Source organism: Cetorhinus maximus, chromosome 7, assembly GCF_964194155.1.
Source record: "Cetorhinus maximus chromosome 7, sCetMax3.hap1.1, whole genome shotgun sequence".
NCBI classification, from domain to species: Eukaryota; Metazoa; Chordata; class Chondrichthyes; order Lamniformes; family Cetorhinidae; genus Cetorhinus; species Cetorhinus maximus.
In genome coordinates, this window is record NC_135885.1 from 108,447,221 (window position 1) to 108,474,889 (window position 27,669).

Below are 27,669 nucleotides of genomic sequence, written 5' to 3' on the forward strand. Positions count from 1 at the left end.
CTAAAGCAGCCTTCTGTCATCACCCTCTGTCTCCTACAACTAAGCCAATTTTGAATCCACCTTATAAAATTACCCTGTATCCCATGTGCATTTGCCTTCTTTATAATTCTCCCATGTGGGACCTTGTCAAAGGCTTTGCTGAAATCCATATAAACTACATTAACTGCATTACCCTCATCTACACACCTGGTCACCTCCTCAAAAAATTCAATCAAATTCGTTAGGCATGACCTCCCTCTGACAAAGCCATGCTGACTATCCCTGATCAAACCTTGCCTCTCCAAGTGGAGATAGATTCTCTCCTTCAGAATTTTCTCCAATAGTTTCCCTACCACTGACGTGACACTCACTGGTCTGTAGTTCCCTGGCTTTTCTCTACAACCCTTCTGAAATAGTGGAACCACATTAGCTGTTCTCCAGTCCTCTGGCACCTCCCCCATGGCCAGAGAGGAATTAAAAATTTAGGTCAGAGCCCCTGCGATCTCCTTCCTTGCCTCCCTCAGCAGTCTGGGACACAAATCATCCAGACCTGCAGGTCTGACTACTTTTAAGCCTCTCAACATCTCCAATACCTTGTCACTCCCTATATCAATTTGCTCAAGAACCTTGTAGTCTCTTTCCCCGAGTTCCATACCTTCATCCTCATTCTGTTGGGTGAAGACGGATGTGAAGTCTTCATTCAAAACTCTGCCAATGTCCTCTGGCTCCACCCATAGATTGCCCCCTTGGTCCCTAATGGGCCCTACTCTTTCCCTGGTTATCCTCTTCCCATTGATATACTTATAGAGTATCTTGGGATTTTCATTACTTTTACCAACCAGAGCTTTCTCATATCCCCTCTTTGATCTCCTAATTGCTTTCTTAAGCTCCACCCTGCACTTTCTGTATTCCACTAATGCCTCCGCTGATTTGCTCCCCTTGTACCTGCTAAAAGCCTCTTTTCCTTCTCATCGTATCCTGAATATCTCTGGTCACCCATGGTTTCTGGGCTTGTTACTCCTTCCTATCACCCTAGAGTGAACATGTTGAGCCTGTACACTCCCTATTTCCTTTTTGAACGCCTCTCACTGCTCTTCTGCAGATTCCCCGACAAGTAGCTGTTCCCAGTCTACCTTGGCCAGATCCTGCCTTATTTTACGAAAATCCAATCCCCCCCAATCCAAAACATTTTTTTGCAACTTGTCTATTCCTTTGTTCATAACAAACTTAAATTGTACCATGCGGCTGCTATCACTAAAATGCTCCCCCACCACCACCTCAGCCACTTGTCTGGCTTCTTTCCCCAGAATTAGGTCCAGCACTGCGCCGTCCCTTGTTGGACCCTCTACATATTGACCTAAAAGGTTCTCCTGTACACATTTCAAGAAATCCACTCCATCCATGCCCTGAACAGTATGTCTATCCCAATTAATGTTGGGAAAGTTGAAATCACCGCATATAATTACCCTATTATTGTTTTTACACACCTCCACAAATTGTGCACATATTTGCTCCTCAATTTCCCGCTGACTATCTTGGGGTCTATAATAAACACCTAATAATGTGGTTGCCCCTTTTTGATCCCTAAGCTCTATCCACAAAGCTTCATTCGATGCCCCCTCCAAGATATCATCTCTCCTTACTGCAGTAACTGACTCCTTAACTAATAATGCAATGCCTCCTCCTCTTTTACCCCCTCCCCTGTCTCGCCTGAAGATTCTATATCCCGGAATGTTGATCTGCCAATACTGCCCATCCCTCAACCACATCTATGTGATGGCTACAATATCACAATCCCACATGTCAATCCTCACCCTTAACTCATCCGTTTTACCTGTAATACTCCTGGCATTAAAGTAGAGGCCCATCCAGCCGTGCCAACTCCCTTGAAACTTAATGCAGCTGTACTCCCTCTGACTTGATTGTTTTACAGTATTATGACATGCCGCTATCCTTTGGCCTTTGGTTCAACATCCATATTTGTCTAATTGCACCTCTGAAGTAGCTTAGGACATTTTTCTGTATTAATGGTGTTATGTCATTGTTGTTATTGTATGACAGAACCTTATATCTTATTTGGTTGCAGATGATCACCAGCCACGTCAATATGTAGTGCCTCTTATCGTCATAATCCTGGCACTTGTAATTGTGCTCAGCATTCTCAGCTATCTCTATTATAGGAAAACACAGTTCGACAAAGAAAGCTCCCCAAAAATGTAAGTATTTGTACATTGAATTCATACCCTAAGGTTCAACAAAATGACATTTTAATACCAATGTTTGAAATGCTTTAGTCTTGTTTCTGTTGTTATGATCCCCAGCTGAGATTAGCCGTGGACAAGCCTGATCCGAGGGTGGAACCCAGCTTGATAGATCCCAACTTTTGTTTGTTTAGATATGTGGAGAGTAGCGACTGAACAGAGTCACAGGAGTCAACTGATTAACTTTTCACAAAAGAAGACATTTATTAAACGAGAAAAGATGAGCTATATTACAATACCCCTTCACCCACAACTATCCTTTACAGATATATACAGATTTGTAAGGATAACACAAGTTACAAAAACTATCTCATGCCCTAATGGACAAAATAAGTACGCAGACCATGTAAATTTATGGCCAGACACACCACACTCTGACCTCAAGTGACAGATACCACCTCAGCCAGATGTTATGGATCTCTCCTCAACTGACCCCAGATGCTTGTCTCACCATGAGCCAGCCGGTTTCACTGCACTCCGTCTTTCACACGAGGATTTCCAGTCTCCACTTCCTAAGAGCTCACCTTGGAATCTTCTCCCAAACCAATGTTTTCTCTCAAACACCTTCCACAAGGGTTCACCTCCAGGGTTTCAAACTCTCCTTCCAATGTTCCTCTCCCCTGGGTTGCCACATGCATTCAAACTGTCTTCCACATACTCTTTTTCACTGACTCAGCTAACAACAGTACCAATGCTTCACATGCACATGGAAAAGAGTTACAGACCTTCAGCTGTCTCTATGGACCTTCTTGCCTCTTGCAAGCTGTTCTCGCTTTAAATCTGCTTTCTGTCGCTTTTTTCTCTTTAAATCTGAAGCTTGGAGCCTTCCCCTCTGCCCCTCACTCTTAACTTCACTTAAAAGGACCTTTTCTAGGTTCCTGTCCTTCCTTTGACTAGAAAGTTTTCTTTGGACTTTCCCTTCTTCCACTCCCCTGGATTTTGGAGTTTTCCTTAGCTTGAGACTGACTATCTTTCCCTTTTTGGGCTCCACTCTCTCTGGAAGCTACTTTCAACCAATTTTGGCTTGGAGCTGGCTATCCTCCCTTTCTCGGTTGATCCTGCTACACAGCAATCTTCAAACCAACTGAACTCCAACAGCTTCCAAAACAAAACTGCTGTTTCTCTTCTTATGTGTGTGTCTGTGGGAGGAACCTGCCTCTCTGGACCCCTGTTGCTAGGCAACAGCCCAATTCTTCTACCCTTGTTTGTTTACCTTAGCTTAAGTCATAAAACTCCTTATGCAAGCGCCCTTTTAAAGTGAATCCAAAACTCAATTTGATATTTCTTAACAGACAGATACAGAAATACAGATCAAACTTAAATTGTAAAGCTAAAACTTACTTAAACTGTTTCTATTTCCTAACACTATCCTATCCTCACAACCAAAGTTCCATCTTCTGAAAGAGACTGCAGCAAATAATTCTTGTTTATCCTCCACAATCTATGCCTGGCTTTCAATACCTTTCCCTTCTGCACCTGTTCTGTGTTTCACCTCCATTGTATCACTCCATCCTGATCCCACTTCTTCCTGAACCAACTGAATCACTCACCATTTGCCTCATTCACAGTCTGGCATATAAATCCTTCAGGATTTGGCCAGTTTAGTCAGTCATGGTGCTTCTAAGCCATGCTTGGTAACAGACATTGAAGTCCTCCACCCAGAATGTAACCTAAGCCGTTGCTATCCTCAGTCCTCTTCCAAGTGATGTTTAACATGGAAGAGTACCGATTTATCAGCTGAGGGAAGGGTTAGGTGGTAATCATCAGGAGGTTCCCTGGACGATATTTGACCTGATGCTATGAGAGTTCATGGGGTCCAGAGCCAAATTTGAGGACTCCCAGAATCACCCCTCCCAAATGTATACCACCAGTGGTGGGTCTGATCTTCCGTTGGGGCAGTACAAGTAATGGAGGACATTGTCCATAAGGTATGATTCATTGAGTATGACTATGTCAGTTGTTGCCTGACAAGTCTGTGGGCATTCTCAATTTTGGCTCAAATCTACAGATGTTAGCAGGGAGGACTTTGCAGGGATGACAGAACATAGTGTGCCTTTGTTGTTTCCAGGGCCTAGGTGGATGCCAGGTAGTTAAGCTGTTTTATTCTTATTAGTTTTCTGAAGTGGCTTGATACATATAATGGAAAAGCCATTGCAGAGAATAAGTGTCAACCACATTGCTGTTTTTCTGGAATCATAAACCGGGTAAGAAGGGCAGATTTTCTTCCTTAAAGTACATTATTAGTCAACCAGAGGGGAAAGCCAAATTGAACTTTCCCTCACCGGTCTACCTATCACAGATGTATCTGTCCATGATAAAATTGGTAGAAATAATTACCACATAGGTAATCCTTGTAGAGACAAAATCCTATCTTCACACTGAGGATGTCCTCCATCATGTTGTATTACCCTACCACTGTGCTAAATGGGATTGATCCAGCAGAGGTCTAGCAGCTCAAAACTGGGAACCATGAGGTACTATGATTCATCTGTGGAAGCAGAATTGTATTCAACCACAATCTGTGACCTCATGCCCCAGCATTATTGTTTTTTGTTCTTTCATGGGATGTGAGGGTCGCTGGCAAGGCCAGTGTTTCTTGCCCATACTCAATTGCCCTTTCAGAAGGTGGTAGCGAGCCACCTTGCTGAACCACTGTAGTCCATGCGGTGCAGGCACACCAACAATGTTGTTAGAAAGGGAGTGCCAGGATTTTGCTGGACCCTCTACACCAGTACGGCTCTGCTCAGGGAGCGTTCTGTACAAATTGAAGAATAGGGCTGGATTTTACACACTCCACCAGTGAGTTTGAAGTTGGCAGAGCTTGTAAAATTCAACGTGTGGCCTGCCCGCCACCTACTCACCTGCCCTCACACTGTCTCAAATTTTATGAGAGCAAGGAAGTCATCAGGCCCATGGAGGCCATTAAGTGCCTAATTAATGGCCACCTAAAGGCCTCAATCCACCCCCCTGCCAAGCTGGCCCTGCCAACAGCCCAGACTCACCGTAAGTCCGGCTCCATTTGATCAAGACTGCCTGTAGACCCACCAGTGGCCATTGCTCCCACCTGGTGCTGCTGGGACTATAAAGTTGCTAGCCATCTGATTGACCAGCAGCCCTCTAAGGTGGCACTTCCTCCCAAAGAAGGACAGAAGTCTCGCCTTAAAGCAGTTAACGCTGCTCCCCGTGCTAAATTTCTGAGGGGAAGCAGTCACTATGGTGGACGGGCTTGCCACCAACTTTTTAGCTAGTAGTTGGGGAACACGGTACACTATAAAATCTAGCCCATAATCTCCAGAACACTGCAGCTAGCAAAATTATACAGGCATTAACTATGTACAGTTTAGCTTATTATTTGTCAGTCATGGGATTTGAGTTTCTCTGACAAGGCCATCGCTTGTTGCCATAATTGTGTTTAAGAAGGTACACCCACAGTGACGTTTTGGGGGAAGCCTATGGTTTTGACCCATGGATGATGATGGAATGGCAATATAGTTCCAAATTAGGATGGTGTGTGGCTTGGAGGGGAACTTGCAGGTGGTGGTGTTTTCATGCATCTGCTGCCTTTGTCTTTCTAGATGGTAAAGGTTACAGGTTTCGAAGATGCTGCCGAAGGAGCCTTGGTGAGTTCCTCCTGTGCAGCTTATAGATGGTGCATACTGCAGCCACTGTGCACCGGTGGTGCTGAGAGTGAACGTTTAAGATGGTGGATGGGGTGTTAATCATATGAGTTGTTTTGTCCAGAATTATGTTGAGCTTCATGAGTGTTGTTGGAACTGCACTCATCTAGGCAAGTGAAGAGTATTCCATCACACTCCTGACCTCTGCCTGTAGATGGTAGACAGGTTTTGGAGAGTCAGGAGGTGAGTTACTTGCCGCAAAATTCCTAGCCTCAGACTTGCCCTTGTACCCGCAGTATTTATATGGTGAGTCCAGTTATGTTTCTGGTGAGTGGTGACCCCAGGATGCTGATGATGCGGGGTCCTGCAGTTGACATGCCATTGCATTTGGAAAACTTATCCAGATGTTTTTGAGAATGCTTTTTTTTCACTGGAGCCCTATTAACTGCTTATTCAGTAGATCAGGTCTCATATCAGAAGATTTGATAAGACAGCAGGTTTAACTACCCACTTTTCTGTTCTTCACTGGGTGTGGGGTTAATGTTCCCATCCTTTACGGTCTAATTTTCCCCTTACTTCTCAGCCGGCTTCTCAGAATCCCAAATCGCTTCCTTAGTTACTGACATGTACTTCTGTTGACTGTATCCGTAGAAACAGGAATTTTTGTGATCTGCAAAATATTTGCTTTCTACTTTCACCTTTTGTGTGAAATCTCTGCTCTTTCGCACCACAAGACAGCGCAATATTGAGGGACTGCTGTTCCTTGGTGAGCAACCAGCATTTCAAATAGGAGCAAAATACTTGGTTATTATTACATAATTTAGTTATCATACCTGCTTTTTTTCTCCCCAATAGGGTGCTTCGAAGATCTTTGCAGCAGCACCAAAGAGAAAGTGTTCAGGTAAAAACAAAGTGCTACTCAAAGACATGTTCAATATTCTCTTTTAAACACACTACTGCTCAGTGAGTCAGCAAATTGGAGATCCCATTGCCTTCCCAGCCCTCCATGTGCTCCTAATGGGGGGTTGTTTTGACTTAGGCTAGCAAACTCTAGTTGCAGGCATTCTTGGAGCTTTGATCATGTGATATTCTGAACACACGCTGACTGATCATGTGATATCCAATTACATGACACCAGATCTTATGACATCTGTCACATGAATTTTGTGATTGTTATAGAGCCCCTGTAGTTAATATATCTTTGCTTGTGATTTTTGCACCACAGTTATTTTGTGAAAAGTTCCACAAACCAGGAACCAATCATGAGCACATCAACAGGGAAATCCGAAGGTGGGAAATGGGGGCATAAGAATTGGGAGAATCTTTGATTCCTCCAGGAATTAATGGTAACTAATTAAAATTGCACTGATAACTAATAGTAACACTGGTAACACGTGGACTTTTCTGGTATCCAACAGTAATACAATAACTCACTGATAGTCTATATGTATCATGACATGTAATATTGCGATGTCCTAACTGCAACTTGCTGGATTTTAACCCTGAAACCCAGTGCACTGTGAGATTGGCTTTCCATTCTGTCACTTTTAACAGACTCATCTCTCTCTCTCCAATTCCATCCATCTCTTCGATCTCTTTAGCATTTGCATTTGCATTTTTATTCCATGTGAACTTGGAGCCTTAGGCAGAGCTGATCTGTACTTGGATTTGAGAACTCAAACTTGGCCAGTACAAACCCACATGAGTCAAACCAATATTCACAGATAGGGCAATGGACCCAGTGTCTGGGTAGCTTTTGACAGGCACATTATGCCAAAATCAGCTCAGCACAAATATTTCTAAAGCATTCGTTGAGTTTGAATTCAATAAAGGACAGTTTTCATAGAATTATAGAAATTACATGTCTAAGAAAGCCATATGTCCCCTCCTCCAGCTACTGACATTCTCCTGCAACCCAGTTCTACCAGATCCTTTTATATTGCTCCTTTTCAAATAACTATTCCATACCTTTTCAATAAAGGTTTAGCCTCTTCATTAATAATCACATGTGAAAAGGATCCCATAGTCTAACAGCCCTCATGTCAAGAAATTTCCCCCATGGTTCCTCCAGTGAGAATCTTCAGGCTGAATTTTATGGTGGGGGTGAGGTTCAGGGCCATTGGGCTGCTAATTGGATTGAGGCAGGCCTTGCGGCCCCATCGGGGAGGCAATCCTGCCTTTGAGAGCTGCTGGCTAATCAAATGACCGGCAGCACTCTGGTCCCAGCAGTGCCATCAGGCCAGTGAGTCTGGACTGGAGTGCTGTGTTTAGCTGCAGTCGAGAGCTTCAATTGGAGTTTGGTGACTGAGGGAGTTTAAGGGTTAAATTAAGGGTTAAATTCTATTTAAAGTCTAGTCTTTCTTTAATTTAGCAATCAACTAAAAATTGCTGTTAGGGTTGGAAGAAGGTGAGTTTTAGACTGGAGAGGAGAGACAAGCGAGAGTGGTGTAAAAGGACGCAAAAAGCAGAGGCTGAGACTGGAGAGGAAAGGCCAGTGAGAGCGGTATAAAAGGACGCAAAAAATAGAGGCCAAGACCAGAGAGAAGAAGTGTACCCTCAGGACCTTCAGGTGGTGGAGTTCAAAGTGACGTCACGATTCAAAAAGTGACGCAATGTAGGGGAGGCAGCTGATTGGTAAATAGGGTCAGGTGAGTACATCTACTACTTTTTCTACAAATTAAACTGCTGTTGTCCATTAGCTTAAACAAAATAAGGTGGGAGTGTTTGGAGTGGAATAAGGCCCCTGGCATATTTAGTATTCTTCAAAGTATTCTTCTAACAAGCTTAACCTAAAGGGAAATCATGGCAGCAGGGAAGTCACCAGTGATATGCTCCTCCTGCGCTATGTGGGAAGTCATGGACACTTCCCGTGTCCCTGGCCCCCATGTGTGCAGCAACTGTGTCCAGCTGCAGCTACCGGCTGACTGTATTTTGGAGCTGGAGCTGCGGGTGGATTCAGTTTTGAGCATCCGCGATGCTGAGATTATCGTGGACAGCACATTCAGTGGGGTGGTCACACCGCAGGTAAAGACTGAACAGGCAGAAGGTGGGGTGGATGACCACCGGGCAGAGTAGAAGAAAGCAGGTAGTGCAGGAGTCCCCTGTGGCCGTCCCCGTCTCTAACAGATTTACCGCTTTGGATACTTTAGAGACAACTTCTCAGGGGAAAGCAGCAGGAGCCAAGTCCATGGCACCACATGTGGCTCTGCTGCACACGAGGGGAGGAAGAAGAGTGGCAGGGGATTCAATAGTAAGGGGAACAGATAGGCATTTCTGCGACCTCAAAAGAGACTCCAGGTTGTTATGTTGCCATCCTGGTGCCAGGGTCAAGGATGTCTCGGAGAGGCTGCAGGGCATTCTGAAGGGGGAGGGCGAACAGCCAGTGGTCGTGGTATATTGGTACCAATGGCATAAGTAAAAATGAGGGATGAGGCCCTACAAACTAAATATAGGGATTTAGGTCAGCAATTAAAAAGTAGGACCTCAAAGATAGAAATCTCAGGATTACTACCAGTGCCACATGCAAACGAGAGTAGAAATGTACAAATGCATGGCTGAAGAAATGGTATCGAGGGGAGGGATTCAGATTCCAGGGACATTGGGACCAGTTCTGGGGAAGGTGGGACACACAGGACGGGTTGCACCTGTGCAGGACCGGGACCAGCGTCCTCGGGGGTAGCGGGGCAGGTGTTTGCTAATGCTGTCGGGGAGGCAGAATGGCAGGGGGATGGGAACCTGAGCAGGGAGACAGAGGAGGGGGAAACAAGGATAGAAACAAAAGACAGAGTGTATGAAGCAAAAGTGGAAGGCAGAAAAAACAAGGGCGAAAAACAAATGGGGTCATAGTGCAAAATAAAGCTAAGATGACTAACAAGGTTAAAAAGACAAGTTTAAAGGCATTGTATCTTAATGCGTGGAACATTCGCAATAAGGTAGATGAATTAACAATGCAAATAGATATAAAAGATTATGATATAGTTGCAAATACAGAGACATGGCTGCAAGGTGATCAAGGATGGGAACTGAACGTCTAGGGGTATTCAATATTTAGGAAGGACAGACAAATAGGAGTTGGGGTAGCACTGCTAGTGAAGGAGGAAATCAATGCAATAGTGAGGAATGATATTGGCTCAGAAAACCATGATGTGGAATCTGTTTGGGTAGAGATAAGAAACACCAAGGGGCAGAAAACGTTGGTGAGGGTTGTCTATCTGCCCCCAAACAGTAACGGAGATGTAAGGGAAGGCAGGAAATTTGAGCAATAAGGGTACAACTGTAATCATGGGTGACTTCAACCTACATATAGATTGGACAAAGCAAACTAGCAATAATACTGTGGAGGAGGATTTCCTGTAATGTGTACGTGATGGTTTTTTAGACCAATACATTGAGGAACCAACTGGAGAGCAGGCTATCCTAGAGTGGGTATTGTGCAATGAGAGAGGATTAATTATCAACCTTGTTGTGTGGGGTCCCTTGGGGAAGAGCGACCATAAAATGATAGTATTGTTCATTAAGATGGACAGTGAAGAAGTTGAATCTGAAACTAGGGCCCTAAATTTAAATAAAGGGAACTACGAGGGTATGAGGTGTGAGTTGGCAATGATGGATTGGGGAATCTTACTGAAAGGGTTGATGGTGGATAGGCAATGGCTAATATTTAAGGAACATATGCATGAATTACAATAATTATTCATTCCTGTCTGGTGCAAAAATAAAACAGGAATGGTGGCTCAACCATGGATTACAAACGAAATGAGGGATAATATTAGATCCAAAGTGGAGAAATATAAAATTGCCAGAAAAAGCAGCAAGCCTGAGGATTGGGAGCAGTTTAGAATTCAGCAAAAGTGAACAAAAAGATTGATCAAGAAGGGGAAAATGGAGTACGAGACTAAACTTGCAGGGAACATAAAAACTGACAGTAAAGGTTTCTATAAATATGTGATGAGAAAGATATTAGCAAAGACAAATGTAGGTCCCTTACAGTCAGAAACGGGGGAAATCATAATGGGGAACAAAGAAATGGCAGAAGATCTGCATCCAGAAGGAACACCTTCGGTCTGTCCGCAAGCATGACCCAGACCTCCCTGTCGCTTGCCATTTCAACACTCCACCCTGCTCTCATGCCCACATGTCTGTCCTTGGCCTGCTGCATTGCTCCAGTGAAGCTCAACGCAAACTGGATGAACAGCACCTCATCTTCCGACTAGGCACTTTACAGCCTTCCGGACTGAATGTTGAGTTCAATAATTTTCGATCATGAACTCTCTCCTCCATCCCCACCCCCTTTCCGATCCCCCCCCCCTTTTTTTCCAATAATTTATATAGATTTTTCTTTTCCCACCTATTTCCATTATTTTTAAATGTATTTCCATCCATTGTTTTATCTCTACCTTTTAGCCTATTTCGATTCTTTCACCCCACCCCCACTAGGGCCATCTGTACCTTGCTTGTCCTGCTTTCTACCCTTAATTAGCACATTCCTTAGATAATATCACCACCGTCAACACCACTTTGTCTTTTTGTCTATGACCTCTTTTGGCTACCTCCACCTATCACTGGCCCTCTAACCAGCTCTACTTGTCCCACCCCCCTTAAACCAGCTTATATTTCACCTCTCTTCTATTTTTACTTAGTTCTGTTGAAGAGTCATATGGACTCGAAATGTTAACTGTGTTCCTCTCCGCAGATGCTGCCAGACCTGCTGAGTATTTCCAGGTATTTTTATTTTTATTTTTGTTTTGGATTTCCAGCATCCGCAGTTTTTTGCTTTTATCAAAAGTAAGGATGTCTTTCTGCAGTTATACAAGGCCTTGGTGAGACCACGCCTGGAATATTGCATGCATTTTGGTCTCCCTACCTAAGAAAGGACATACTTGCCATAGAGGGAGTGCAGCGAAGGTTCACTTGGCTGATACCGGTGATAGCAGGACTGTCGTATGAGGAGAGATTGGTTCAACGGGGCCTGTATTCTCTAGAGTTTAGAAGAATGAAAGGGGATTTAATTGAAATGTATAAAATTCTAACAGGGCTAGACAGACTAAATGTAGTGAGGATGTTTCCCCTGGCTGGGGAGCCTAGAACAAGGGGCCACAATCTCAGGATACGGGGCAGGCCATTTAGGATTGAGATGAGGAAAAATTTCTTCACTCAGAGGGTGGTCAGCCTGTGGACTTCTCTACCACAGAAGACTGTGGAGGCCGGGTCACTGAGTATATTCAAACAAGAAATTGATAAGTTTTTGGATATTATGGGCATCAAGGGGCGTGGAGAGAAAGCAGGAATATGGCATCGAGATAGAGGATCAGCCATGATCATATTGAATGGTGGAGCAGGTTCGAAGGGCCGAATGGCCTACTCCTGCTCCTAGTTTCTATGAGTCCCAACGTGAAGCATGCTGCGATGAGCCAGACTTGAAGGTAAATCTGGGCTCCTGCTTGGACCAGGCTGGCAGGCCCTGACGAGGAGAGGGGCGTGCTGGGATGGACAGGACAGGGCAGGGGGAGGGGAAACACAGAGGATGGAGGAATACCTTTGCTGGACACAAGCGACCCAGAAATGAGTCAACCACCCCCGCCATTTCCTGGCCACTAGTCCACTCAGTTTCAGGAGCAAACCCCCAGTGGCGGCAGGAGGAGGCCCTTAACTGGCCATTAATTGGCCACTTAAGGGACCCAATTGGTCCATGGACGAACAGGCTACCGGACCTCCCACGCCACTGACAAAATAGCAGCAGGGTAGGTGTGGGTGGATAGGCACTGCTGGCATGGTACCCATTTTTACAGCCCCTCCATGCCCACTTGGCATCCTGCCCCCAGGAAGTTGTGTAAAATTCTTCCCATGGTTTCCATTCACTTGCCAGTGAGAACAATCTTTCACAATTTACCTAAAATAAGGTCTCCAGGTTTCACTTATACCTTTACTCTGTGCTCCAGCCTTAATTCTGGTCCCATTCTTCACATTGCTGCTGTGGCACCTTTCTATCCAGGAAGTGCCTATTCTTTCTTCAGCCTCTATTCCCCAATCTTCACCTCTCTTTCAAGCACCAACCCCCGCCATGCCCATTTCCTAACCTACAGGTCACCCTCTAAGCCTTGATTCCCTCATCCGCATCTTTCCTTCTGCCCCCATTCTTCAAATTCCAACTCACCCAGAGCCGCCATTCTTCAGTCTAAAATTCTCCTAAGCCCACATTCTCCAATTTTCAACTCTTCCCAAGCCCCATGCTGCTGTTTACAACTCTTCCCAAATCCCCATTCTCTAGTCTTCAACTTTCCCCCAAAGCCCCAGTTCTCCAGTCTCCAGCTCACCCTGAAGCCCCCATCTTCCAGTCTCCAACTCTCCCTGAGCCCCCATCCTCCAGTCTCCAACTCTCCCTGAGCCCCCATCCTCCAGTCTCCAGCTCACCCTGAAGCCCCCATTCTCCAGTCTCCAACTCTCCCTGAAGCCCCCATTCTCCAGTCTCCAACTCTCCCTGAGCCCCCATTCTCCAGTCTCCAACTCTCCCTGAAGCCCCCATCCTCCAGTCTCCAACTCACCCTGAAGCCCCCATTCTCCAGTCTCCAATTCTTCCTGAGCCCCCATCCTCCAGTCTCTAACTCACCCTGAAGCCCCCATTCTCCAGTCTCCAACTCTCCCTGAAGCCCCCATTCTCCAGTCTCCAACTCACCCTGAAAGCCCCCATTCTCCAGTTTCCAATTCTCCCTGAGCCCCCATCCTCCAGTCTCTAACTCACCCTGAAGCCCCCATTGTCCAGTCTCCAACTTACCCTGAAGCCCCCATTCTCCAGTCCTGAACCCCTAGAAGCCCCCATTCTCTAGTTTTCAAGCCTGCATTCTGCAGTCATCAACCACACCCCCCCCCCCAACCCCGGAAGAATCCGTTCTCCAGTTTCCAACACCCCCCCCCCCCCCGCCAAAGCAAGTCCCCATTCTCTGGTCACTAACCACCCCCCACCCCAAGACCCCATCCTCCAGTTTCAAACCCCTTTGAAGCCTCCATTCTCTACTTTTCAACTTTCCTGAAACTGAGAATCCTCATATTCTTCCCTAAACTGTGGTGACCAGAACTGGATGCAGTACTCTGGCTGTGAACTAATCAGAGGTTTTTAAAGGTATACTTCCATAACCTCCTTACTTTTGTACACAGTACCTCTATTTGAAACCCAAGATCACATATGCTTCACTAATTACAGTCTCAATATGACCTGCCACCTCCAAAGACCTAAGCACTTGAATCCCCTTCTGTTCCTGCACATTCTTCAGAACTGTGGCATTAAGTCTGTATTACCTCTCCTAATCCCTTCACATGACACTTCTCCACATTAAGTTCCACCTGACACTTGTCTGCCCATTTTGCTAACCTAAATTATGTCCTTTTGCAGTTGATTGATATCGCCTTCACTGTTGACCACACCTCCAAGTTTGATATCCTCGATAATATCCAAGTCACAGAATCACACAGTACAGAAGAGGCCCTTCGGCCCATCGAGTCTGCACCGACACGTGAGAAACATCTGACCTACCTACCTAATCCCATTTACCAGCACTTGGCCCATAACCTTGACTGTTATGACGTGCCAAGTCATTTATGTATATCAAAAAAGCAGTGGTTCTAGCACTGAACACTGGGGAACACCTCTGCTTACCATCCACCAGTCTAAGAACAACCATTTACTCATTGCCTTCTGACCTTAAGCCATTGTTTTATCCAAGCTGACTTTGACCCTCCCATTCCATGCGACTTTTGTTAACGAACCTTTTATGTGCTACTTTGTCCAATACTTTCTTAAAATCCATATAGACAATAACTATTGCATTCCCTTCATCAACTTTCCCTGTTTCTTCATCAAAATATCAATTAGCCTTTTACAAATCTATACTGGCCCTCTTCAATTTTTTCCCTAAATATTGGGTGGAATTTTCTGCTCCCACCAGTGGCAGGCGGGAGAACAAAATTTGGCGTGAATGAGAAAGTCTGTTTCTCCCCGGTAGGAAATTAGTTTGGAATTTTGTTCTCCTGATTTTGATGATAGGTTAAAGTTGGGTCAAGTTTCCCGCCAATCTGTTTCGGGAACCACATTTCCATTCATTTGCATCCCATGAATGCTCATTAAAAGGCCAACATGCCAGAATTATCTTCCCTCTCCAAATTAAGTGACCCACCAGCAAGAATTTAGAACATTCTGTTTCCTGACTGTATATAAATGGCGTGCACCTGGTGAGCTTCAGTTCATCAAGGACTTTGAGGTCCGTCGATGTTGCTTTCACCTTCTCGGGGAGCTCACATAACTTCACTCGAATGCCATTAACAAACACTGCACTAAAGCTGGACAAGGGAGGCAGGCTGAGGGGTAAGTGTGGAGAGGCTGTTTGGGGAAATGGGGGGGGGATGTCTGGGAAAGTGGGGCGGATGTCCGGGGAAGGGGGGTAGATAATTTCTGGGAAGTGGTGTGGGGGTGGGTGGGAGGAGTGTCTTAGAAGGCAGGGTTGGTGGTGTTGACCATGGGGTCCTGGGGGGAGAGCTCAGGGTACTGGTGATAGGAGGGAACAATCACAGTCAGAGGGGGGAGTGGGATGCAGTAGGTTGGCAGATCCAGGATGAGAGTCTGGTAGATGAGGGCCTGATTGGGTTGGTCACGGAGGGGGACTAGACAGTTGGCTCAAATAACAGGAGAGAGAAGAGTTAGGGTGGGCATGGGGATGGTAACAGGTGTCAGCTCTGAAGGGAGGGAAGACATGTGGAGGTGGATCGTGATAGGGTCAAGAGCAACTGGGGGAGGTTTAAAGATGACGGAGGGGAAAGAAATGGTGATATTGGGTGGGTCTGTGGTAACGGGGGGAAGTTGGTGGGTGACAGGGAGAGACTGAAAGGTGGTGGAGCGAGTTGGAAAGGTGACATGCACCATTTTTCCAAACGGACGTTGACCACACAGTTAGTCAGTCAGTGAGATCCCTCCAGGTGGGAGGATGCTCTTTTTAGGTAGGTGGAGTGCAAGGTTGGCACAAGTCCCTATTATGAGGCAACAGAATGTCAAAGATGCTCAGTTGGGTTCTCCTCTCTATGGCGAAGCCTGCATTGCAGCAAATTTGTTCTTGACTCATGGGTCTTATAACATTGAGGTGCCAGCCAGGTGTGGAGCTGCTGTTCGTTCTGTGCTATTTGCCATCAGCTGCAGGGATGAAGGAGGGAGGGAGGTGGATGCCTACAAAGGGCACAGCTGGTGGAGGGCACTCAAACTTGACTCCAAACCTCCATCCTCCCGGGTGAACGGTCATAGCTGACAAGGGATCATGCGGTTAGCCTTTCTATGATGTCAAGTCAATGGTCTCTATAGAATCTTGAGGGCAGTGGAGACAAGCGGAAAAGTGTCCACGTGAGGTTTCTTCCACATGCATCTCATCACCCTAGTCAAAGAGCAATGTCTGCACACCCAGTCATGTATGAATGGAGGGACACCCATCTCTGGTCCTCCAGGATGTCCTTTACCTGGAAGGGGTGGGGTGGCGATGCCATGTCTAGATGGAGACCAGGTGAAGGGCTTAGCTCTTGCCTGCTTGCCTTGAGATGGTGGGGGAAACCTGTAAAGGACATATTCACTTAATGTATCACTTCAATTCGTTCACACATCCACTGAGGCTTCAATGATGCAGGCTCCAGGCAACCCTGCCATGGTAACGGCTGTCATCCAGATGAGGAGAAGGAGGGCCCATCGCTGGTTGGCACAGGGACATAAGGAACAAGAGCCTGAGCAGCAAGAGGCAGCAGGGCTTCTGGAAGGTCAAGAGACTGGTGAACATGGACCACTGCAATGGCAAGCATTGGCCCTATCATGAGTGTAGCGCCCACAGTGCTCTTATACAGAGATGAGTGAAAAGCAATGCTGGAAGTGCTCTCCTATGCCCTGGGATGTGGTTGCCCACATCTGCCAGCTTTTCCAGTATGAGCTGTGGCCACAAGGATTCTCGGAATAGTGCAGAGCTCCTGGCCTGAAATGAGTGAATGTCTACCTGGGTGCCATTTAGATATGGTACCAGCACCTTTGACCCCGTGAGGTAAGAATGGGGTGATCTGGCCACCCCACCACGAGATTCGCCAAATTTCTCACGGATGTATAATTAATGAGCTGAAAAGCGGAAGAACGCGCGTGTCCACCCACTCAGCAGAAATCACGCCAACTTTTCCGCTCGCCAATGCGCTTAGTCCCCAGAACTGAAAATTTTGCCTATTGTTTCTAAAACCTTACCCACCACTGAGATTAAACTGACTGGCCTGTAGTTACTTGGAATGTCCTGGTACCCTTTCCTGAATAAGGATGTCACATTTGCCACTCTCCAATCCTCTGGGATCTCCCCACTGGTGAAGATTGGAAGATCATGCCAAGCCATTCTGCTATTACCACACTTCTTCTAGCTTATGGGATGCAAACCATCCGAATAGACCAACTTATCCACTCTAAACATAGTTAGCCTTTCCAGTATCCTGCCTATCAATTTTTACCCCATCCAGTACCTTTATGATCTCTGATATTTTATCAGCATTCTCTTCCTTAGCACTGATACAAAGTGCTCAATAAGTGTCCCAGCATTGCCCTGCACACTTGAGCATATCCTCATTATCCCTTATAGGACTCACCTACCCCTTACTACCCGATTACTATTTACATACCAGTGGAAAATACCTTTTTATTTGCTAACTGCCATCTGTTCTCATACTCTGTCCTTGCCAGTTGTATTTTCCTCTTCACTTGTCTCAACTTATTATGTTTTGACCTGAATCTTGCTTTAAGAACTCATATTTTCTATCTCCCCCAACATCCAACGAGCCCTGGCTTTGATTCCCTTACATTTAACTCTTGTTGAAATGTATCTAAATTTGTATCTAAAACGTCTCCTCCTTAAAGATCACCAATTGTTCTATTACAGTTTCTCCTCTCAATCTTTGGCTCTATTTTACCTTGAATAGATCCCCTCTCAGTCCATTGAAGTTAGCCCTCTTCCAGTTTAGAAGACCTTTAAATTGTTCCTTGATGTTCTTCATTACTAATCTAAACCCTATGATACGATGATTACTCTTACCCAACTCTTACCCATGGACAATTGGTCCACTTAGCCCATCTCATTCCCCAGCACCAGATCCAGCAAGTCCTTCCTAACTGGATCAAGAATATACTGATCAAGGAGATTCTCCTGAACATATTTCAAAAATTGTTCCTGCTCCTGTCCCTTTACTCTTAACGTTTTCCCAATCAAAATTTGGGTAATTAAAGTTTAGCAATATCAGCACTTCATAGTTCTTATACATCTCTGATTTCTCTGCTGATTTTTTTCCTGTATCTCTCTCACTATTTGGAGGTCTAAGTATTCCCCCAGTAGAATGACCATAATATTCATGCTTCTCAATTCCTATCAAATGAATTCTGTCTTTGCTCCCTCAAGGACAACCTCCCTTTCCAACACTACAATGTCTTACCTTATCAGAACTGCCCCTTTTTCCCTTCCCTATTTTATTCTGAACATTTTGTACATTGGATATTTCATTATCTACTCTTCCATTATTGCTGCTACCTCATATTCCCACATGGCTATTTGTGCTCCTAGCTTGCCAACATTATTCTTTTGTGTTGATGCACGTTGCACTTTGTGCACTTACTTTGATGTATTCTAAGCCAGTCTTTATATTCCTTTAGCCCTTTTTAGCCTGCCCCTAACTAATATGGTACAACCTTTCTCCAGTACTGTCCAACACTCTTCCTTTATCCACCTTATTGCTCTTTTCTACTTATATTTGCTGGGCCTATCCCCGTGCCAATTTAATTTAAACCCTCCCTAACAGCACGTGTGTTCCACCCCATGAGGACATTGGTTGCAGTCTTGTTGAGGTGCATCCTTCCCTTTTGATTAGGTGTCTCCTGCCACAGAATTGGTCACTATACCCCAAGAATCTGAATCGCTCTCTCCTGCACCATGCCTCAAGCCTTGCATTGACCTTCCTATTTCTACTTCTGCTAACTTCCTCCCCAGCTTCTGAAAATTTGACTGTAGGACCTCAATACCTGCTACACCCTGTTGAAAATGATGATCATGTGTTTAAGCAACTGGAGACACTTCCTACATGCATGGTCCCTCAAAATACAGTGACCTGGAGTTTCCACATGTTGCTTGCAATTCCTGCACCAGGTCTCAGCTGCTCAACAATGATCTAAAAAGTCACTCTTTGTTCTTTTCGAATCTAGTACTTTGTTTAAATTATAATTTTAATTAATACCTCTAGACCTGCTCTGCTTTTATTATTAACTCACTCAGTTATTTATACCTCACCCTTTTTTATCTGCTCCCTGATGCTCACACTGTTCTCCTGCTCTGTCCCTGAACTCCTTCAGCTTCACACTCTACTTTTCTGATGACCACTCCTGACTCCCACAGACTTGCTTTCTCTGACTGTCACTCCCAAATCCACTCCCCCTTTCTCTTTCCCACTGACTCCCACAGACTCACACTCTTTCTCTCTTTCTCACCCATTCCCAAAGACTCAGTCCTCCCCCTCTCTACTGACTGCCATAGACTCTCTTTCCAACTCACACTGACTCCCACAGACTGTCTGCCGTTTTCTCCCTCGCTGACTCAGACAGACTTGCTCTCTCTCTCTCCCTCCCCAGTCACTCTCTCAAGCTCACTCTCTGCCCCATACACCCACAGACTTGCTCTCTCTATCTTACGAAACCAGCAGACCCGTTCTCTCTCTACCCTACCAACCCCCACGGACTTGCTCTATCTCCCTCTCTCTCCCACCCCCCACTTACTCCCAAAGACCTGGGCCAGAATTTTATGTTCAGGTGTCAGGCGCATACTCAGCCGGACTGAACGTAAAATATCGTCAAATGACATTGGCAGTGCTTCCCAATGTCATTGCGCACATGCTCAATTTTGCGGTCGGCGGGCGCATGCACAATCGGATCCGTGCCCACCGGTATTTAAAAGGCCAATAAAGGCCATTAACAAGCTAATAAGCAGCGATTTTATGCTGCCCATGCAGCGCATGGGACAAATGGGTTGGCGGAATTCATGCTTTAATCATTTCCTCATCCACGGGCAGGATAAAAGGCCCCTGGAGCAGCAGCACTTTCTCTGTCATTGCCAGTCCTTTGCTATGTGAGTACAGAGTTGTTCCCGAGTTTCTTTACATATGAAACAAAAACAGAAAATGCTGGGAAAACTCAGCAGGTCTAACAGCATCTGTGGAGAGAAAAAAAACAGAGTTAACGTTTCGATTCCAACTTCTTCAGAGCATATGGTTTGATTGTCAAGCCTGCCTTTCAACATCTCAGGCCCTCATCTTCTCTGCAAGGTTCCCCTGAGTATTGCAGCACAGCGCTCCTTCATTTTCAAGGCACTGCTCCTCTACATCCCACCTAATGAGGATAGTGTATTCTGCTGGTGGAACCTCCTCTGAAGAGGAAGAGAGGGGCAGGAGGGAGAGGAGGCCACGTGGACGTGGGTAGCATCCCAGGGACAGACCTTTAAGAGGAGAGGCACGGGCTCAGTTGGTACAGGACCGGCAGGGAGGGCACGCCAATGACGCCATTTCCCAGTGTCCGGACTGTTCAGACAACACTCCAACTACCTCCTGATGTCTGATGTCCAGTGCCGCAGGAGGCTCTGCTTCTCCAGGGACAGAGTGATGGCAATATTTCACATGATAGGTCCGTAAATTGCCTCCAACTGTGTGCGTGGGAGACCCCATGCCAATGGCTTTGAAGGTCACAGTGGTCCTCAACTTCTAGGGCTCTGGTTCTTTTCAGAGCTCAGTTGGGGATCTGTGCAGCGTTTCTCCAGCTGCACACAGTTGTGTCAAGCGTGTGACTGACACTATCTTTAGAAACGTCCGCCCGTTGATCCACTTCTGGACAGACAAGATGAGCCAGGCGGAGAGAGCACGAGGCTTTGCTGCGATGGCTGGGTTCCCCCACGTCCAGAGTGCAATAGATTGCACTCACGTGACCATCTAGGCGCCAGTAGGTGAGCCGGGAGCTTTCGTAAACAGAAAGGGGTTCCACTCAATGAATGTTCAGATTGTCTGTGACCATAGGACACAGATTCTCCGAGTTTCATCCTGTTACTCTGGGAACTCACATGATGCTTACATCTTGCGGCACTCACAGGTACCAAGGCTGTTCATGGCTCCTACATGAGTGGATGTATGTCTCCTGGGTGACAAGGGCTATCCCTTGAAGAGGTGGCTGATGACCCCACTCCATCACCCAAGAACTGAGGCGGAGGAGCTATGCCTCCACAAGGGCAGTGGTGTAGAAGACCATTGGGCTACTGAAGATGTGCTTCAGATGCCTGCACCAATAAGGAGGAGCATTGCAATATCCTCCAGAGCGTGTCTCTCTCATAGTCGTTGCACGCTGCACTCTGCGCAAATTGGATCTGGCAAGGGGGGCTGGAGGCTGAGGAAACTGAGGCAGTTCTATATACACGGAGGATGACTCAACTGATGGCACAGAGGAAGAGCCTGGGAGGCACAGGGTGAGGACCTCGAGGCAGAGGACAGGAGCCCTCATGGAGGCAGGGAAACCAGGGAGGCTTTGATCCAGCGAACCTTCAGCTAGGCATCTAAGGCATCAATGCCTCATCAAGCCAATGCCATGGTCTGCTTTGCTAACAATCAGTAAATGAGAACCCAACCCAATACACCAGCACCACACAGCGCCATATTTCTACCAGCCGGCACTTATTCATACCATCCAGCCAACCGAGCCCATTTAAGTAAATAGATGTTTGTGTTACTTCACATGAACATACAAAACACAAAGTGTCCATCCTAACACAAACACCAAAATTACTTCATGTAAATTATGTCACCGTGACATGTGGGGGGAAGGGGTTGGGGGGGTGGGGTGGTATGCTGTAAGGTCACAGTTTGATTGACAGCTCCAAGAGGTTGGTAAAGTATTAGCTGCTTGGATATGAGGCTATTTTGAGAAAGGATTAAGTATTTTGAGGGCTTTCATAAGTAAGAGGTTTTATTAGTATAGTGAAGTCTGTAATAGATACCGGGTGAGTGGGCATTGAGACTGTAAGGGCAAGAGTTGTGGATGGAGGGATTGACATCCTTGAAGGTGGATAAGTCACCAGGGCCGGATTGATTGTATCCCAGGCTGTTAAAAGAAGCCAGGGAGGAAATAGCGGATGCTCTGAGGATCATATTCCAATCCTCACTAGATACAGGCAAGGTACCAGAGGATTGGAGGTCTGCAAATGTTGTATAATTATTTAAAAATGGTGCAAGGGAGAGACCAAATAATTATAGGCCAGTCAGTCTGACTTTGGTGGTGGGCAGATTATTCGAGTCACTTCTAAGTGACAGGATAAACTGTCACTTGGAAAGGAGCGGAGTAATCAGGGATAGTCAGCATGCTTTTGTTAGGGGAATGTTACATCTTATTAATTTAATCAAATTTTTTGAGGAAGTAACAAGGTGGATTGATGAGGGTAGTGCAGTGGATGTTGTTTACATGGATTGTGTAAGGCATTTGACAATTCCCACATGGCAGTCTGGTCAGAAAAGTAAAAGCCCATGGGGTACAGGGAATGTGGCGAGTTGGATTTAAAATTGGCCCAGTGACAGGAAACAAAGGTTAATGAATAGCCATTTGGTAGAACAGAACCTGAGTATTTCTGAAGGAGGAGATATGTCTGGGCTTTTCATCTTGCACTCACTGGGACACTTGTGGGAGGGCAAATATGGGGGGGAAAACAACGATTTGTGCTGTGTGTGTGGAGTACAGGTTGGCTGGTGAGTGGTGTTGCCATGGAGAATGCACCACTGATGCTGACTGACAACTGCCAAGCATTGTTTGAAATTTGGGTCAGGCAGTTTGACCCTGATTGATCAGGGCATTGCCCTAAGGAATGAGTCAGTGAATGGCTGTCACTTAATTTCTTCAGCTGAAACAGGTGTGTACATGTTCCTTCTGCCTGCAAAGAACAGGGCCCTGCGTATTAATATGTGTAACTTCCAGTACATGCAAATGTGCCACATTGCAAGCCTGACTGACAATCTTAAATTGGTTGTCAGCGTATTTCTTAGCACATTGAGAATTATTTACCAAATATTGTCTAATCGCAAAATCACTTCGAATGTTGGACATTGTGTTTTGAGTTTTGCAAGCAGAGGCTGGTTTCATACGGTCTGTACCCTGCACATTGCGAACAGCGGCTGGGACATGCTGTTTGACACGATCGCCAGTCTTTGAAATGTACAGCCTACATACCGAGCATCACACTGGCACAGAAATTCATCTACCACATTACTCATTTGTGTGATAGGCAGATCGACTTTTTGGCCTTTTTAACCCTGTTACTGGCGAATACCACTCGTGTTGCTACTGCGTAGTAGCAGTGTGAAACAGCTAGCTTCACCTGTTGCTCAAATGTTTGAGATATCTTGCCCTTCCAGGGTAATCTGAGGTAGACTGGGCATTTTTCAGGGCCAAAATTGATGGCCTTAGGCCCATTCATGTGTTTGCGTGATATACAACACAAATGATCTGATCAGGGTAGCCATTATCCTGCAGGATGCCTTTGATACGCCCTATTTCAACATCAAGCTTGCATGGTGAGCAACTGGCTCAGACCCTATTTACAAGGTTGCCAAAAAGATCAACCTGATAGCATGTGGAACTATAAGAATCCCAATGCGTATATTGACCAGCAAAGGTAGGTTTTTGGTAGACCATGGTAGAGAATCCCCGAGCAGATTTATCAACTAGTACGTCAAGGAAGGGGAATTCATTTGACTGCTCAATTTCATAGATGAATTTGAACGCAGGATGGAGCTCATTAAGACATGTAACGAAATTGCTACATGCAGCTGCAGATTTAAATATAGCAAACATATCATCCACATAACGGAAATATGTGAGGGGTAGGAGGTTAGGTGTCATTCCATCCAAGACACATTTCTCGAAGAACTTCCAGAGAAGTGTGAGGTAATGCATTTGGGGAGGGCAAACAAAGCTAGGGAATACACAATAAATGGGGGCTGGCGTGTCAGGAAGAGATATTAATGTATATAATGTTATTGGAAATTATTTTTTTAAACAGAGGTTTAGTCTGTGCCTGTGTTAATTGGATTAAAGCCAGCTAGCCTGGGTGCTTTGATGTGCAGTAATTTTGAGATGTAAGCAGTAGGTAGAGGTACATTTGCATTTTGTTGAATAGAGCATTCAAGCATGGGAGTGAAATCTTGCACCTAGCTAGGAGACACCAAGCAATATGTTTACATTACTAATTAAATTGGTACTTTGAAAGGGATTTTATTGTTAGAAGAGATAGAGTTCAAAGGGCCTGGTGATCCAATGAGAAATTGCATTCAAAGGGATAGGCTGGGTATAACAGAAGGGTTTTTGTGTGTGCAGGGCAGAGGCATGTAAGATCAAAGCCTGTAAGTCTCTGTGTCTCCAAAGGAATCAAATTGAAAGGAACCTAATTTTGAATTTGTAAGGTGAAAAATGCTTTGCTTGGTGTCGGTTTAAGTCTGTTGGTTATTGTTGCTTGAATGGAGATTAATTTGGGAATTTGTTAAAAGTTATGATAGTAGTAACATGTAGACATGAGTATGTGTTTAATACCTTGGTGTAAATTAATACATGTTTCATTTAGTTTGATACGAAACCTCTGGAGGCTTGGTGGGTTCATTTCTGAATTCAGAGTTGCATCTCAAATGTACCAATTGAAAATATAGGTTATGACAGTTGTTTAAAGTTTCCCTCTGGGATTTTTAAAAATTCAGCCTTTAACAACTACTGCGTCATAACAATTGGGGCTCTTAGTGGGATAATATTTATAATTCCTTGATTGGTTTGGAATAGGTGAATCTTAAGGTTACAAGTACAATGAATTCAGGAGTTAGTGAGGTAATTTTGAAGTGGTGAGACTACAAGATGGCTTTGGCAATTGCTAAGACTTGTCTGGAAGTAGACGATATAACTCTGATTGGGTTGCAACAAATCACCAAGAGTAAGTTAACAGAGTTGGCAGATAAATTAAAATTGGGGTTACCTGAGGGGCTAGCAAATCAGATATAATTAAAAGTATAGCATAGCTGCTACAGTTGGAAGTGAAACCTGACACTAGTGAGTCACAGCTGGAGTTAGTGAGACTTCAGTTACAAATGAAGACGCTTGAATTTGAACAAGCAAAGGAAATGAGAAAACTTGAATTAGAAGCAAAGGACAGAGAAATGGCTTTTAAAAGGGAACATGTAGAAAGGCAGGAAAGGGAATTAGAAATTGTGAAGATATGGAGGAAAGAGAAAAAAAAAGAGAGAATTACAACTGAAAATGTTGGCAGTTAAAAAAGAGATGCCAGTAGGTGAGGAAGGACTTATCTCCAGAGTAGATCCTAGCAGGTAGATGTTTAAATTTGTACAAGCTCTTCCAAAGTTTAAGGGAAAAGATATTGAAGTATTCTTTGTTTCATTTGAGAAGCCAGCTAGTCGGATGAAACGGCCACAGGAAAACTGGACGTTATTATTACAGTCTAAGTTGCTGAGTAGAGTACATGACGCATATGCTTCGCTATCAGAAGAAATGTTGGTAAATTATGATGTGTTCGAAAAAACTATTTTGAGTCCATATGAGTTGGTTCTTGAAGCATGCAGGCAGAAATTTAGGAATATGAGAAAACAGCCTGGGCAACCTTATATTAAGTTTGAAAGTGTAAAATGAAGTAATTTTGACCAGCAGATATGGGTGTTAAAAATAGACAACGTATGCAGCTCTTAAAGAAGTAATTCCTTTGGAAGAATTTAAAGATTCAATCCCTTCGGTAGTGGGAACTCATATGGAGGAACAGAGGATTGTTTCTGTAAGACAAGCAGCAGAGATAGCTGATGATTATGAGTTAGTTCATAAAGCTAAACCTTTTTTCGTCACCCTTTCAAATTGGAAAATGATTTTTAAAAATGGGAGTGTGTAAAGATGGTAGGTAGTCAGGGAAGAAAAGGAGTAGCTGGAAGTTACCAGGAGGTTTTTTCTCAGAATAAAAAGGAAGGTGCTGAAAGTAAAAGTGACATTCGAAAATTTAGGTGTTTTCATTGTAATAAAGTGGGGCACACGAAGTCAGTGTGTTAGAAATTGCAGGGAAAAGCTGTTGGAATTATTGGGATACAGAAAAGCTCTGGAAGTAAAAGTACTATGGGTTCTGAGGTTCAAGCACAGGAGAAACCAGTCGTTTGTGTACAGGTGAAACAGGAAGAATCAGTGAAAGGTAAAGAAGTGGGAATGTGTTCACAATTTATCCAAGAGAATTCTGAGGAGCAGGTTGCAGAAATGTTTAAAGATCTTGTGTGTGAAGGGAAAGTCTTTCCATGTGTGCAGGGTGGAGTAGGTAAAGATGTTAAAATTTTAAGAGACACAGGGGCTAGTCAATCCTTAATGTTGTCGGATAGTGATATTTGTTGTTGAAAGGAAGTATTGCAGGAGCAGGTAATTATAAGTGGGGTTCATGGAGATGCTAAATCTATTCCATTGTGGAAGGTAAATTTAAAGAACAAATAGAAGACAGGTCAAGTTATAGTTGGAGTGGTGGAAAAATTGCCCATTGCAGGGGTTCAATTTATTCTGGGCAATTATGTAGCTGGATTGCAAATGTGGGTGATGCCTATGGTAGTTGAGCAGCCTGTAGAAGTGTTTTCAACAGAGGTGTTGCGGAAGGAACATCCTGGATTGCTTTCTGATTGTGTTGTATTGAGATCAAACGCTCACAGAGATGAACAAGATAAACAAGGAGGGCAGGCAGTTCAAAGGCAAGAAGAAGGTTTCAAAATCCAATTAGCTGGCACTGTGTTTGATAACATTGTTCAGGAGGAAAGAATATAGGACAATTCAGCTGAAGTGTTTAACTCTAGGAGGTTAGTGGAGTTACAGAAAAATGATTTGCAATTAAAACAATTATATCAGAAAGCTTATCCAGAAACAGAAGCAAATTGTATTCCATTATGTTATTACCTTCAGGGAGATATTTTAATAAGAAAATGGAGGTCAGATCGTGTCTCAGCAAATGAAAGCTGGAGGGAAATGAATCAGATTGTTATCCCATTAGGGTATAGAAATTAGATTCTGAGGATTGCTCATGAAATTCCAATGGGGAGACATTTAGGAATTAGGAAAACGCAGAAAAAGATATAGAGGTTTTTTTTTGGCCAGGATTGCGTAGGGACAGAGTCAGATTGTGTAGAACCTGTCATACATGTCAGTTAACAGAGAAATCACAAGCAATGAGTAAGCCAGTGCCTTTAATCCCTATATCAGTATTTGAAGAACCTATTACCAGGGTCATAATTGATTGTGTATGACCCCTCCCTGAGACTAAAAGTGGAAATCAGTCTTTACTGACAATAATGGATGTGTCTACCAGGTTTCCTGAGACGATACCTTTAATAAATATTACAACTAAGAAGATTGTGGAGGAATTAATTAATTTTTTTACAAGATATAGTTTACCTAAGGAAATATAATCAGATCAGCGGTCAAATTTCACGTCACAGCTGTTTAGGGAAGTAATGAACAGTTTAGGGATAAAACAGTTTAAGTCAAAGGCTTATCATTCGGAATCACAAGGAGCTTTGGAAAGATGGCATCAAACTTTAAAATCTTAGATGAGAACATACTGTCAGGAGTATGCACAGGATTGGGATACAGGAATTCAATTTTTGTTGTTTGCTATTAGGGACCCTCCTAATGCATCAACTGGTTTTAGCCCTTTTGAACTAGTTTGTGGTCGTGAGGTAAGGGGACCACT

The 27,669-nt window shown here is 44.6% G+C and overlaps 1 protein-coding gene across 6 annotated transcripts in view; it reads left to right on the forward strand.

Moving 5' to 3' along the window:
* Window positions 1-27,669, forward strand: part of LOC144682972 (nectin-1-like) — a 93,607-nt gene that overhangs the window by 60,025 nt on the left and 5,913 nt on the right. For 3 of the 6 annotated variants that reach the window (XR_013577145.1, XR_013577146.1, XR_013577144.1), the window contains exons 6-8: window positions 2,066-2,195; window positions 6,713-6,758; window positions 8,253-8,505. Coding sequence is in view for 3 of the 6 variants with exons in the window: in XM_078545906.1 (XP_078402032.1) it covers window positions 2,066-2,195; window positions 6,713-6,758 (176 nt within the window). In the remaining 3 variants the exon portion in view is untranslated. The remainder of the gene's footprint in view (window positions 1-2,065; window positions 2,196-6,712; window positions 6,759-8,252; window positions 8,506-27,669) is intronic. The other 3 variants (XM_078545906.1, XM_078545905.1, XM_078545907.1) reach the window with 2 other exon arrangements.